This window comes from Thermobia domestica, chromosome 1 (genome assembly GCF_964235325.1).
Source record: "Thermobia domestica chromosome 1, izTheDome1.hap1.1, whole genome shotgun sequence".
NCBI classification, from domain to species: domain Eukaryota; kingdom Metazoa; phylum Arthropoda; class Insecta; order Zygentoma; family Lepismatidae; genus Thermobia; species Thermobia domestica.
In genome coordinates, this window is record NC_137454.1 from 394,660,751 (window position 1) to 394,674,700 (window position 13,950).

Below are 13,950 nucleotides of genomic sequence, written 5' to 3' on the forward strand. Positions count from 1 at the left end.
TATTGTTTTGAAGCACTGGAATTACTTACTCTAACTTACTTTTTAATAATGATATCGTGCAAAACCATAAGGTAAAATTATCAGCCTAATGTATATAATTTATATTATTACTGTTTCTTTCACTTTTGAATTTATCTTTAAATGGCATGTCTTCTTCAGATATATATTGTACTACAGTGCTAAATTTGTAAGGGGGGGGGGACGAAAATAAACAATAAACAGAATACGAAACCATAGATCGCTGAATTTCAGATGCTGACACACAAGTGCATTCAAAACTCGTATAAGTCAACACATTTCACATGCGGCGTTTCCTTCAACACTATCGCAACTCATCAAAAAGTGTCTGTCAGTGTTGCCATAGTCCTAGCTCTGGACTGGGCTGAAAAATAGTACCAAATTGAAACAAAAAGGGCTGAATTCATTATTTTATACCAGTGTAATACATGGCTCTATAACACGAAACTAAAAGAGGTAAAGTTCTAGAACAGCCCCCCCCCCCAACCTTCCAAGTGTCCAAATCGAGAAAGTGCTCTTTTAAAAAAAAAATCTTTAAAAACATTCAAATGGGAGGATCTCGAATCGAGGTATTCTTATATTCGTCAATATGGCGTCAATAGTAAACAACTTAACCCGGTAAGCCCGCAACTACGTAGTTTTTTTTTTTTCGTGCTACTATCGTTTTGGTGTAGAATCTTTGCAACGATACATAAATTATAGACTTATATGAGCACACGCTGGTCTTCTCCAGAATTTTCAACACTTGATTCAACGTGTGTGTGTGTGTGTCTTCTTTTTCAAGATTTCAAGTTAAAATTTCCACCACACTGCTTCTTTCTCGTCTCCATGCGCGGCGCGGATGCGCCCATCTAGCGTCATTTGTTTCCCGGTATAGTTCGAATTACGATTTTCCACACAAAAGTTCGTAGCGTTATAGAATGAATGTTCAACAGCAATTTTTTTTTTTTTTTTTTTTTTTTTTTTGTGAAGAGTCTAACACACAGAATGAGTAACGTCGGATGTAGGAAAAGTCTTACTGACACTTTTGAAAATATAACAAGTATCTGTTAAATGGTGCTAAATTGGGTAGAATTGTACCAATTTCTTCACAAAAGGGGCTGAAAATGCCAGCGTGGTACCAACGGTCCGATGAATGTCAAAAAGGGCTGAATTTGGTACAATTGTACAGCGGGGGACACTTCTAAATGGTACACCTTAGCCGTAAATCTCCATATGGCTGTACCATTTAGAAGTGTCCCCCGCTGTACCAACTGTGGCAACATTGGTGTCTGTACTTCTGTGTATTCTAACACTGACATCTTTCCTTTGCAAACGGATTCAACTATTCAGCGCATATGTGCACTTTTGCGATATCAGCCCAGCTGAAGCGTAAAATCCAGTGGGAACTGAACTTCTTTGCATTTTCCGTGTTTTTCAAACTTTTTTTTTTTTTTTTTCCTGTTTCAGATGGGATTCTGGTCGCTCACAGCACAAACAACGAACTTTACAACTTAATATTATCCCCTGGTCTGCCAAATAATGACCACGTAGCGACGATAAGAGTTTTAGTGACAAATGCAGAGGGAATCTTTACGAAAGTCTTCTTCAATGTTACAGTAAGTAGCTAGGAGTAGCGTAGACCGAATGTTCATGTTCATATATGAAAAAAAGAACGAAAATAAATAAATAAATAAATAAATAAATAAATAAATAAATAAATAATACAATGTGAGCCCATTCTTCGGTGAATTTCAGCTGCTGACATATTAAGTACATTCAAAAATCGTATAACTGAGCGTATTTCGCGTGCAGTGTTTTCTTGAACATTAACGCATTTAAGAAGTGGCTGTACACTATGAATTAGAATAATCAGAAGAGCAGAAATTCCTAGTAAATTCTCAACTTGGGCTTCATGAACGAGACCTTTTCTCACAATGTTAGCAAGTCTATTGTCTATTTATCGATCCTATCGACATTAAAAGTAATTTATCATAGTCAGTTTGAGAGTCTACTTACATATGGAATAATGCACTGGGGAAACGCAGCAGAAAGTAAGACAATTTTTAAAATTCAAGAAAGGGTACTGAGAACAATGAAAGGTACAAAATCAAGAGAATCATGCAAAATATATATATATATATATATATATATATATATTGCGAGAGCTTAAAATTCTCCCACTGCCTTGTCTTTATATATATATTGCGAATGGCAATCTTTATAGGAAAATACCTTAAACGGTTTCTTAAATGCAACAGAAACATTCATACATACAATATCAGAAACAAAAGCGATCTTGCAATTCCCATTCATAATACAGCACTTTACCAGAAAGGTCCAAAATATATAGGAATACAAATTAATAACAGCTTATCCATCAACATAAGAAACTCAAAATCTGATCACCTTTTTAAACAAAGACTAAAAAAGTACCTACAAGCAGTGTTTCTTCCAGGCATGTTTTTGGGGGACACTGCCCCCGAAGGTCTGAGAGTGCCCCCCCGGACGAAACCTAAATAATACGTCTGTAATATAATAATATAAAAATAGTACCAGCAGTGTCCCCCGAAATACTACGTGTGCCTCCCCGGAACACTTTTTCTGAAAGAACCACTGCCTACAAGAACATTGCTTTTATAATGTCTCACGTCAGAATTTTATGAACATGCTCAAGCTAGAAACTTATAGTTGTATGTATCAATAGGAAGGTATTTATTTTATTATTACATGAGTAGTTATTCTTATTTATATATTATTATAATCAAATATCTTCAATACATGTTTACTAAATACTAAAGCAAGATAGCATAATGTGTACCAAAAAAATATATTCTTGCACTATGAATAAAACCAGGTAGATGAATAGATAAGGTGTGGTATATCTATGTATTAATATGTATTGTGTAGTAAGACGAATATGATCTATAAGAAATTATTGTAGTAGTTTATTATATAGAGCTTAATATGATTTTGACATGTTCTATACCGCATGTACAAATGTATAGGAAAGGAGGGCAAAGCGGATCACTTAACTTCAAGGGCCTCAAATGGCAACTAAAATTAAGACCAGGAAACCAAAGTTTGAGGAAATATTTTATGATTATTAAACTTTCAAATAACAATACAATAGTAACGAGAATTGCATGTACATAAATGATATTGCTTAATTACTGAACTACTGCAATTTATTCACTTTGCCCCACCGGTCGGGCAAAGCGGATCATGATAGTGGGGCAAAGTGAATAAGCAAAAACTCATACATTAAAAGTCAGGGTTTAATACAGATATGCAAAATAGAAATTGTATAGAGGAACAATATATATGTGTACACAGTCTAAGATAATAAAAGAATGACACCTAAGTTAAATGAACTGCTTTACCTACCAGAAGATTAAAATGTTTAATATTTTGTGAGTATTAGCCTAACACATTTAAATATAGAATTAAGTCTAGACAAAGCTTTCATACACATGATCCCTAAATATGTTTAAAAAGCTCAAGTCCATAGAAGTATTTTTTCTTATCAAGTAGGATCTAGTATCTAGTTTCTTTCAATCTATAGTAACCCTAATGAGTGTACAATCTACGTACTAGCAAACAGGTTAAAAAAAACAATAATAAGGCTTAGGGCTGAAAATAATATCCCATCACACGCTTGGTTTACACAGATATCAAATGTAAATGTCTTGTCCCTTATAATAATCGGTACAGTTTTCGTGAAACCATGATAGACAAATAGAACACTGAATCCAGTCTTCATTAAGTGGATCTGAATAATATTCATGACAGAACTTGCATTGGTAACTACCGTCTCCTTCTGGTGATTTTGAATATTTTTTCTTTGTAATTCCATATGTACTTGGGAGAGATATAGCCGCAGCAAAACATTTCTTCTTGCAGGAGAACCTCGAATGGTAGATTTTCTTCTTTTCTCTGGTATTTCCTTTACGGAAGTTGCACCAGTACTTGGTTCGGTAGACATAGTAGACTTGCTATACTTCTTCGCACTCTTCTGTTTTAAACATTCCTTGATAGGGGTACTCGTTAGTTCCTCTGCACGTAGAGATCTCAAGCTTTCCCCTCCCCGAACAAAATTTCACTGGACGCCACTGTAGTCATTAGTACTGAACATGTATGGAACATTTTACGTAAATTGATTCGAGGCAAAAAGTAGAGAAACGAAGAAACAAAGAACTGAAGTTAATTAAAATAATTTTAAAAGATGTAAAATCAAACTAATAGTTTCTTAACAGTGGTAGAGAATTACATAGTTTAATATAGGATAAGTTGCGTTAATAGCCGCTACGATTATTTAACTGAACTCCTATCCTAACTCAACTTACTACTACAACAACTACTGATGTTATTCTACTACGACTACCACCACTACTACTATTACCACTGCTATGTTTTTGTTCGGCGAGTGTTAACGGAACAAATTCAATATGAATTTCAATATTCAAATTAGCTGTGTTGCAACGTATATGTACCGTCAATACCACATTTAGTGCCAAACAGATGTTCTAAAACAGTACTGTATTATGCTTGGGGCAAAGTGAATCGCTATTCGCTTTGCCTCTTCTAAAATTATTCACTTTGCCCCACACTACCACGTGAGACAAAAGACTGTCTACAGCATATGGACGACGTATTTACGATAATTCTCAAACATGATAACAAAGGTAAGATCCCACCCTGTCCGTGCATAGTGTGTTCGCAAACATTCTACGGAAGAGTAAGAAAATATTTCCAAATCCTTACCTCTTGAATTTTTTAGCAAAATGTGTATTTTCTTTTTTTCTCCTCTCTCGCCGAAACAACAACACGTACACACAAAACAGTAACGTCCTTCTCTTCTTTCGCTAGTGACGTCATAAACTGAGGCAAACATTTCCTGCCCTCTGTTTTCAGTTGACTGTAAATGGCGTTATTCGCTTTGCCTCATATATCCACTTTGCCCTCCTTTGCCTGATATATCCACTGTGGTCTTTTGAACGCAAAATAAATAAATAATTAAAAGAACATCTAGTTTTTCACCACTTTGTTCAATGAAATTAGTGATCATTGTTGACTCCAGCCTCAAAAGGATATTTCAAAAGCTCCAAGTCAGTCCTGACGAAAGAGACGACGGAGAAGGACATGGCATATTACAAAATATTTTGCTGAGATGTTATGCTCTTGAACACAGTAGTACAAAAGACAATATTCCAAAATGACATCGCTAATTTCCTTGTACAAGCTTCGATGTTGATTGTTAGAAAACGTTCTTTTCCTGATTTATTTACTCTAGATTATTTAGATTGACTGTTCAAACGAGTTTCAAGGAGATTACAAGTTTAATTTGAGAAATACGAACCTACCAAGGTGCATAGCTATTACTTAGTGAGCTATTACCTATGCTGTTGCAGAGAAAAGCTGAAGTTGTAATAGTTCTGCACATGGCTTCTCCACTTAATCATCACTAGCAACTATGCAAATTTAGAGCTTGGTGCAGTTAAACAACACTATTCCAGATTTAGCCTGGAAGGAGAGGAGGAGAGGAGTAAGGCCTAAGTAACACACTCTCAAACACTACACACACAAAACAAAGCTCATCTCATACATATCATAAACGTACAAGTATAGAGTATATATTAAAAAAAAATAGCGACTCATACAAAGTGGTGTAAGATTCCAGGCATTGAGTTACAACTATTTACACATATCCTGTATATTTGATTTTGTACTTTCTCCGTAGGTTTGGTCACTAGATTATGAATCAGAAGGAATAGAGTCCCCGATAGAATATTTGATATATATGAGTAGAGGCATGCAATCACCTCTAGCAAACATGGTTTACGGTGGAGATTTCCAAGGTATTTATTACTCATTATCTTTACTTGAATAGTATCGACAATTCGCAGTGTTTCGTTAACTTTAAAATAGTAGTAGCTGACGAATATAAAAATAAAATTCCAGAGAAACACTAACAAAATAAGGTTCAAATGTCGATAAAATAGCATCCTTCTTTTCCTGATGAAATAATCGGAGGAACAGAAAAAAGAATCGTTGGACAAAATGAGCTGAGAGACAGAGCAAATCTGATATCGAACTTGATCCGTAGGAGTGTGTAGAAGACCGTTCGCACCGCGTAGGCTATAAATCTAACATGATGTTTTGTAAACACGAAAGAGGGCTCCTTTGATCTCAGAAACGATGAGAGGTATGCTGAAAACAACCTCATTACTTACCCTTTGGGTGCGAAACCTACCTCAAAACATATATAAGACTACCCCAAACCTGTTGACCTGCCAAACCGAAAGTAACTCGTCTTTGGTCTCGAAAACGCAGTGAGAGCAAGAGTAAATCTGACTTCAAAATTTATCCGTAGATTCCACTAGGTCTCTTCCTTGTCTTCTTTTCCGTCATGCCTCGTCAGGTGTTCTGATCCAAAGGATTTTAAATACTTATTGCTTTACATGTATATAATATTCCTTCACCGCGTTGCGTTAGTTGTGTCATGCTTCAAGCCTAGATCACGCATAGATCAAAATCATCCAATCATCGAGTGTGGGAGGGATTTTCCGTCAGATAGAGGCTATATTTATGTCTCTATATAATGAGGCAGATCCACTAAGAACTCGGGATGACCTGTTAGATCTTATTTCCGAGGCATGGCTGGAAGTAAGGATGGGAAATAGATTTGTCAGCCATTAATAGATTTCATGCTCACAAGAATGGAAAGTGTAATAAATTCAGAAGAGTATTGCATACAATGTTAGTGTCCCCAATCTAACTCCCCAAACAGTCCTTCTTAGGGCTACGTAAACTTTTCTAGAAATATTTCCGGCAATTACTCCTTGTATCCACTAACAAAGATGTCTCTGATAAACTTGAACTCAACACCTAACAATTGGGAATCCTGCGCTCTACTAGTGAGCTAACATGAACACACAATCAAATTCTGAAGAAATAATGACTTTGAATTTCCTGTGTTCGATGACAATGACATTCATACACATTGTACATGTTATATTAAACTTGGGATCTTCCGAAACCCCGGAGTCTCGATGTAGCAAACGTTTGAACACTTAAACATATACGACCTTTGCCCTACAACCCTGTCAAGTTTGTATGTCATGTTTCATATGTTTGATTATGGAATGTATATTTTCTACAGTTATTATGATAAAAAGGTCTTGTGTCCATCTTAAACACAAACTAAATACAACTTTCTTACAAGGTTGTTTATAATCTTTATTATAAATTAAGTAGACATGTTACAGTTTCGGAGGTATATCACTTCCTTCTTCAGACTACTACTTCAGAGTGGGAGTAGTAGACTGAAGAAGGAAGTGATATACTTCCGAAACTGTAACATGTCTACTTAATTTATAATAAAGATTATAGACAGCCTTGTAAGAAAGTTGTATTTAGTTTGTGTTTCTACAGTTGTGAAATTCCAAATTTCGACATTCTGTTATTCGGAAATTAAATTAATGACTTCCTAATGCTATTTATTCGACCACCGCTGGTTCTTATCAAGATATGTCACAAAACCTCAGGTTGAAACTTGAAAGTGTTTAACGAAATACAATTCCAGTCTCTCGAGTAAAATGGAGGACGAAATGTTAAAAAATTCAAAAGAGCAGAGCATACCGTTTTACTCAAATTATTTTATTATATATTAAATGGTGTATTTTTACTGCACATGACTGTGATCATGCATTAGACCAATGGTTTTCAATCCGGAGCGCGTCACCTGAGGAGACGTGAAAGCTTGCAAGGGAGGCGCAAGCTATGACAGAAATAAAATTTCAAATTATGAAAAAAAAAAAAAAAAAAAAACTCAATTTGTAACAAACATTTACATTTTAACTTCATAACATTTAATGACGTTTCGTGTTTCCTATTTCTGTTTAAGATTTCTACTTTATTAAAAACTGAATATAATTATTCAAATTTATTTATTTATTTTTTTTTTTAATTCTCAAAAATGAGTACGAAATGCTATTTCAGTGTATAAGATGAATTCAAAAACTTATCATGTAAGGGCAGAGGAAAAACTCAACGTGATTGTTGACATTGCTTTTTCTTCACAAGTTCCTTGATGTTCAGTGATAAGTTCGACAAAGATAAGTAAGGTCCTGTTTCTACCTTAGAGTCTGAGATTGAGATTATTTAATATTTCAAAAAAGTCAAAAAGATATGAAATAGAAAATACGAAAATGTCATCGATAAAGAAAGCATAACGATGACCACTTAGGAGAAATATTTCCACATCTGACTTATGCTCGTACAGCCTACTTAACATAATACCTTTCGAGAACAAACGAACTTCATTATGGAAAAGTACAGTTCTATGTTCAGCATTGAGATAGTCAGACAAAGCCTCTAAGAGACGAATTTTCAAAGCACTTAATTAGGTTTATAGAAAATTGACCGTTTTAATAGCCAATGATAATGCCTGCTTCAGGTTAAATCCGTAGTTTTCTGGATCGCTTATATTAACAGTGGCATTTCTGTTGCTGTTTAAATCAAAATTCAGGTGGGACAATGGCATGTAAAAATAATTAAAAATGACTGATATTAGTGTTGAATCTATAATTTTCGGCATCCCTAAGTTGATTGGTGGCAGTTTAGGCGTCCTTTAATTACAAGGTCAGCTCCCAGTGAGGGTAAGACCTGCTTACACTTCTAGAGGGACATATAAAATGATCGAAAACGACCGATGTTAGTGTCGAATCCATACTTTTCATGGTTCCTCACATAAATAATAACACTCTCGATGCCTTTTAAGTCTGATTTAAGCCCTCATTTGCAGCGTAGGGAAGTGAAATGATAACTATTTATTTATTTATTTATTTATTTATTTGCCTGTTTTGCATACAAATGAGAGTATTCTCGAGTACGCATACAGTTGTCAAAATTACAGAATAATTACATATATGCTATAGAAAAACTTACAGATAGAGTAATACATACATAACTATGACTTTTATAAGGTTACACATTCATAATATAATTAAGAAAAAAATACATGTATACATTGTCTTCAAAAACTCATTTACCGAGTAGAAACATTTATCTACTAAGAACTCGTGAAGATCAGATTTAAACATAGAATATGATTTGTTATGCTTTAGAAAGTCAGGTAACTTATTGAAAATTTTTGTACAGTTAATATATACGCTTTTTTGAAAAAACGAGAAATTTTGGGGGATAACATGCAAATTATTAACGAATCGAGTATTGTATTTATGGACGTCACTGTTTTCAATAAATAAGTGTTTGTTACTTACGGTAAACAAGATTATTTTATATAGATACACACAAGGTAATGGTAATATTTTTTGTACTCGAAAGATGGACTTGCAAGAAAACTTTGGTGACAACCCAAACACAACCCTTAGTGCTTTCTTTTGTAAGCGAATGTCGAATCATTAGTTTTTAATCTCGTGAAGTTAATTGGTGTCGTTTAAATCCAAGTTCAGTCTCAAGTTGGGGTAAGAGTACTCCTAGGGGAAGTGAGAGGGGCAGACATGAAAAAATGATAAGAAACGTCCTATATTCGTGTCGAATTCATAGTTTGCCAGTCGGGGATATGGGTTATCTGTTTCAAATTAATTTTGGAAGATAGTTAGTACTCAGTACAGTCATGTGAATATGATTCAAGGCGTATTCTGTGAGGGCAGAGTGTTTTAATATTTACGTCAAAAATAGAGTAATTTTTTATCATTACGCTTTCATTGAAATAAATATTCTAAGGAGGAATGGGATTCAAATATTCCCCATAAACCTATTCTCCCCGTGCAAACAACAGGCATTTCAGCTAGTATTGCAGAAAATTAAATATTTTTTACAGCGAAACACACTTTAAATGAGGAAAGAATAATTCAATCCTCATTAGCGGCAGGTTTCTGAAAAAAAATCGGGTTTTGTTTCTAAAAAAAATAGCCAAGTTGTTTTTATGGGGTAAAATTGGGTTTTATTGGGTCAAATTGTTTTTTTTTAAGCCATATTCCTATTTAATCCGTTGTATACCAGTGACATTCATGTGGATGTCATGAAAATGTATCACTTATTAAGGGTTATATTAATCCTGGAGGTGCTGAAATTTGTTAGTGGATGCAAGGCAAGACTTAGTTCTACTATTCCTCCTTAGATGGCAGCATCTTACTGACAGAAAAGACAAAAAATGTGTTGTCTCAATAGATGCAAGACCTAAGAAAGCATTCAATTATAACACACGTGTGTTTGTTTTGACGATAAACAACAGCAACTTGGAGATCGAAAAAGGAAAACCTTTGTCTTTGATCTCTAGTCAGTGTTGCTGAACCTCCAGGCAGCATAAAATCCCTTCAGAACATCAGAATTTCCCTTTCTCAGTCCAAATGTTCCACAATGCAAATAATTGTTTTTATCAGTAATGTGAATGGTCTCCTCACGCGCGCACAATAACTATGCTCTATATGACGGTCTAGACAATCTTTTAACAGTAAATGAAACCGGTATTACAGCACACACATAGGAAAATAGGGTTTATATACCATTTAAGCACCCATGTTCTAATATACACAGGAAATTAACTTTCCTTTTCTAAAAAGGGAATTCGGGAAGCACCATCCGCGTTTCATGGGACACCTAATTCTCTAGAGTAACAAAGAGATGGTCAATATTATATAATATAGAATAAGAATAAAATCCCATATTACACTGAAGATTCAAACCCGTGGGGCATCCGCCCTGACTGAAGATTCCTTTAGCTTTCCTTAAAATACGCCAGGATAAATCAAGATAAAAGAGACCTATTCTCTCTCATATTGATTTCTTCTAATGTTTTGGAACAACCCTGAGGAAAAGTCGTAGTTGGCGTTTTTCTATATGAATTGTTAACTTCAATAACGTGTTCCTAAACAGGAAAGTTAACATCACAAGACAAACTCTTAATACAATGCTGAAAACGATTCTGCATAGGGCCCCCCAATTTTAATATACAACGAATTGCAAAATACGGAACGATAGGTTATGGTTTTTATGTCGAACAGCGTATACCCTGTGAAAACTTTTGGAGCACAAACACTGTGTACAGTACGTAAGAAAACTAAACTACTAAATGGGCTGCAGTGTTCGGTGGCAGAGTGCTCAACTCTAGTGTGTGGGGTTCATGGTTTGATCTCATCTACGGCCAATTAAGCTTTGTGGTGGGCAAACACTGTGTGCGTGTTTCTTGGTGAATCTTCCCCTTCCTTCCACCTCTTTCATTTCAATATTATCAACCATCTCATTGTCTCCGTTTCCCGTAGACTAGGTGCATAATCGTTGGACATTAAACTCAACAAAAAAATAAATAAAATAAAATAAAATAAAAATGGACTACCAAATACATAAGAAAACAAAACAGATAGATTCAACAAATTTAAGCGATTGCTATCATTTGTCGTTGAAGATAGACACTTTGTGAAGAAGAATTCTAACCGCAAAGAAGCACAACAGTATGAACAACCAAATTCCACGATTCGCGTTATAAAAACATAAGTGTGAGATTCCAAACACGGCTAAAATTGATAATACGATGTTTGCCTTGCAAAATATATTTTGAATGTTTTTAAATTACTCATTAATTATCTTTTCCTTGGCACAGGTGTTACGCAAGTGATCATTGCTTCCATGTATTCACTGATGTACTACGAAGGCCAAGAAATCTGGGAATACATTCTTGAAGAAGTGTACCTCGTGCAGGAGCAACTAGCGAAACACTTTGCAGAGGTAAAATCCTTTTCAAAAACGTAAACATTAAAATAAGTGATCACCTGCTTAGTTCATCTTCTATTCGTACGATGTACAACACATGTTTGAGAAAGTAATATTTTAGCTCGTAAGCTGGCTATACTGGCTTTCACTATCAGCCTTCCTCAGCTGTTCCTTATTGCTACAGGAAGTATAGTCGAGTAACTGTGTTTACAATGACTCCAAACTGTGTTTACAATGTATTCAGAGTCGCTTCAAATATGAAACGTTTTCTCCAAGCACAAAGTAAGCACCCAGCGAATATTTACAAAGCACTTTTTCCAGTTTATGGAAAAATTTTGCTCGACAGCATTTCCGCGGCGATGAAATAATCAAGAAGAAAATTGAAATGTGGTTAGAGCAATAGACGATAAAATTCTATTATTATAGTGTACAAAAACTAGTAACCTGACATAACAAGTGTCTGAGCAATGGAGGAAATCACTGATCCCTATATCAGTAAGTACGCTGTAGTAGATATTTTATCAGATACACATTTTTTAAATCAATACTAGTTCTTGTTACTTTACTTCCTGAATATGTCTTATATTACTTGATTTAAATACTATTCTCTGAGATCAGGGGGCATTTTCATACTATAAAAACGATTTACTAGTTTCTAAGCACTAAATTCTTCAGTATTATTAGCTTTTAACAGGAACAATATTGTCTAAAGATAAGACGTACACCAACCAACATATGAGCTTCCAAACAAGAACACCTGAACACGAAACTGATTATGTTCGACAAGTTCCTGGATTCGTTACATGTTCCCGCCTCTTCATTCCACCCAAAATCACTACTCAGACGTAATCTGCTCTAATCTGAGAAAAGAACGCAATCCTAGTCCTCCTCGGGCCAGGCCAGATGTTCTTGCCGCCGATGTGCAGGTATAAACAGAACACAACTTAACGGCCGTTGGGGAAAGAGACCACCCCCAAGTAATCGATGTACCACTCCAAACTGTGAGATCGGGTGCCTTGCAGTCCTGTTAAATGTGTTTGCAATTGCACCAATCTTTGACGTCGATCTTTCCTTCCTTTTTGCATAATGTAGCAATTGCCCGCTTCTATAGTTGATCGTGGTCAACCACAACCTCTACTTCGCACAACATTGCCTGTGGTTTGAATCCTCTCTATGCACTTGAAACAAATCTTTGGGAAATAGTAAACGCTTGGGCAACACTTGTCACACTTGCTCCTTCTGTCAGTTTTCCGATGATTCTTCTCCGCGTGAAGTCATCAAAATGTTGTGATCAACACAATTACAATGCACCTTAACAACTTTCTAACACACATTGTCTCATACCTGTTGGAGCAGCTGATCCATTCGGCGCTACGGTCACGCTGACATCACGTCATGCAATGTCTTGCTCCTTGTGTACATATAGGAGACATCTGCAACATCAGTCATTTCCACTGACTACGCAATATTTTACGTTACTTTACTTAAGATTTAATAGTATATCAAAAATTGATTCAATTGTGCTTTTTAACGTTTATTTCAATGCCTTAAATATTGGAGGATATCTTAGATAGCTTTTGAAAATGTCTGTTGTAGTAAATGTAAACTTTTCAGCTGCCAATACTCGATGGTCCATCAGTGAGGGAGAATCTGGAAGCTCTTCACACATTGCTGAAGGCGAAGATTCTGATGGAGAAAGACGTGGTCACAATGACAGGTGTCGATGCTTTGACTAGAATTGTACGAGCAGTGTTCAGGGAATACTACGAAGGAGATCGGCCATCAACTTTGGAAATGGAGGATATTATAATGTAAGAAGAGATAACACTTATTTTAACTTTATAGAATACTACAAGGATTATATCAGGCGCAGAGTCCAAATAGATCAAACTACAAACCTCATATTGGATTTATTTGTAATTTTCGTAATAAGAAATTACTGTACTTCTTCAGGTAATTTGAGCACTTTTTGGCCCCCGGCGTAAACATGCAAGAGCTTAAAGTTTCACTGCTGGTATATGTGTATGCGTAGTACGTTATTTTCAGTAACTACTGGCAGGATCAGAACCAAATTTAGATGGCAAACAGCCTATTACCTAAGAAATAGTTTCCTGTATTTGGTACCCGAGTTCGGCCAGGGCCTGTTTTGGTTTCCCTTGAAGTGCTATTTTATTTAGGTAACTTTTTCATGGATCTGGACGAAATTTATCGAGCAAC

General features: G+C 35.4%; 1 protein-coding gene across 1 annotated transcript in view; it reads left to right on the forward strand.

Moving 5' to 3' along the window:
• LOC145665344 (polycystin family receptor for egg jelly-like) overlaps positions 1-13,950 on the forward strand; it is a 177,175-nt gene that overhangs the window by 77,258 nt on the left and 85,967 nt on the right. The window contains exons 13-16 of the mRNA XM_081732644.1: positions 1,468-1,616; positions 5,738-5,855; positions 11,624-11,748; positions 13,348-13,544. Coding sequence (XP_081588770.1) covers positions 1,468-1,616; positions 5,738-5,855; positions 11,624-11,748; positions 13,348-13,544 — 589 coding nt within the window. The remainder of the gene's footprint in view (positions 1-1,467; positions 1,617-5,737; positions 5,856-11,623; positions 11,749-13,347; positions 13,545-13,950) is intronic.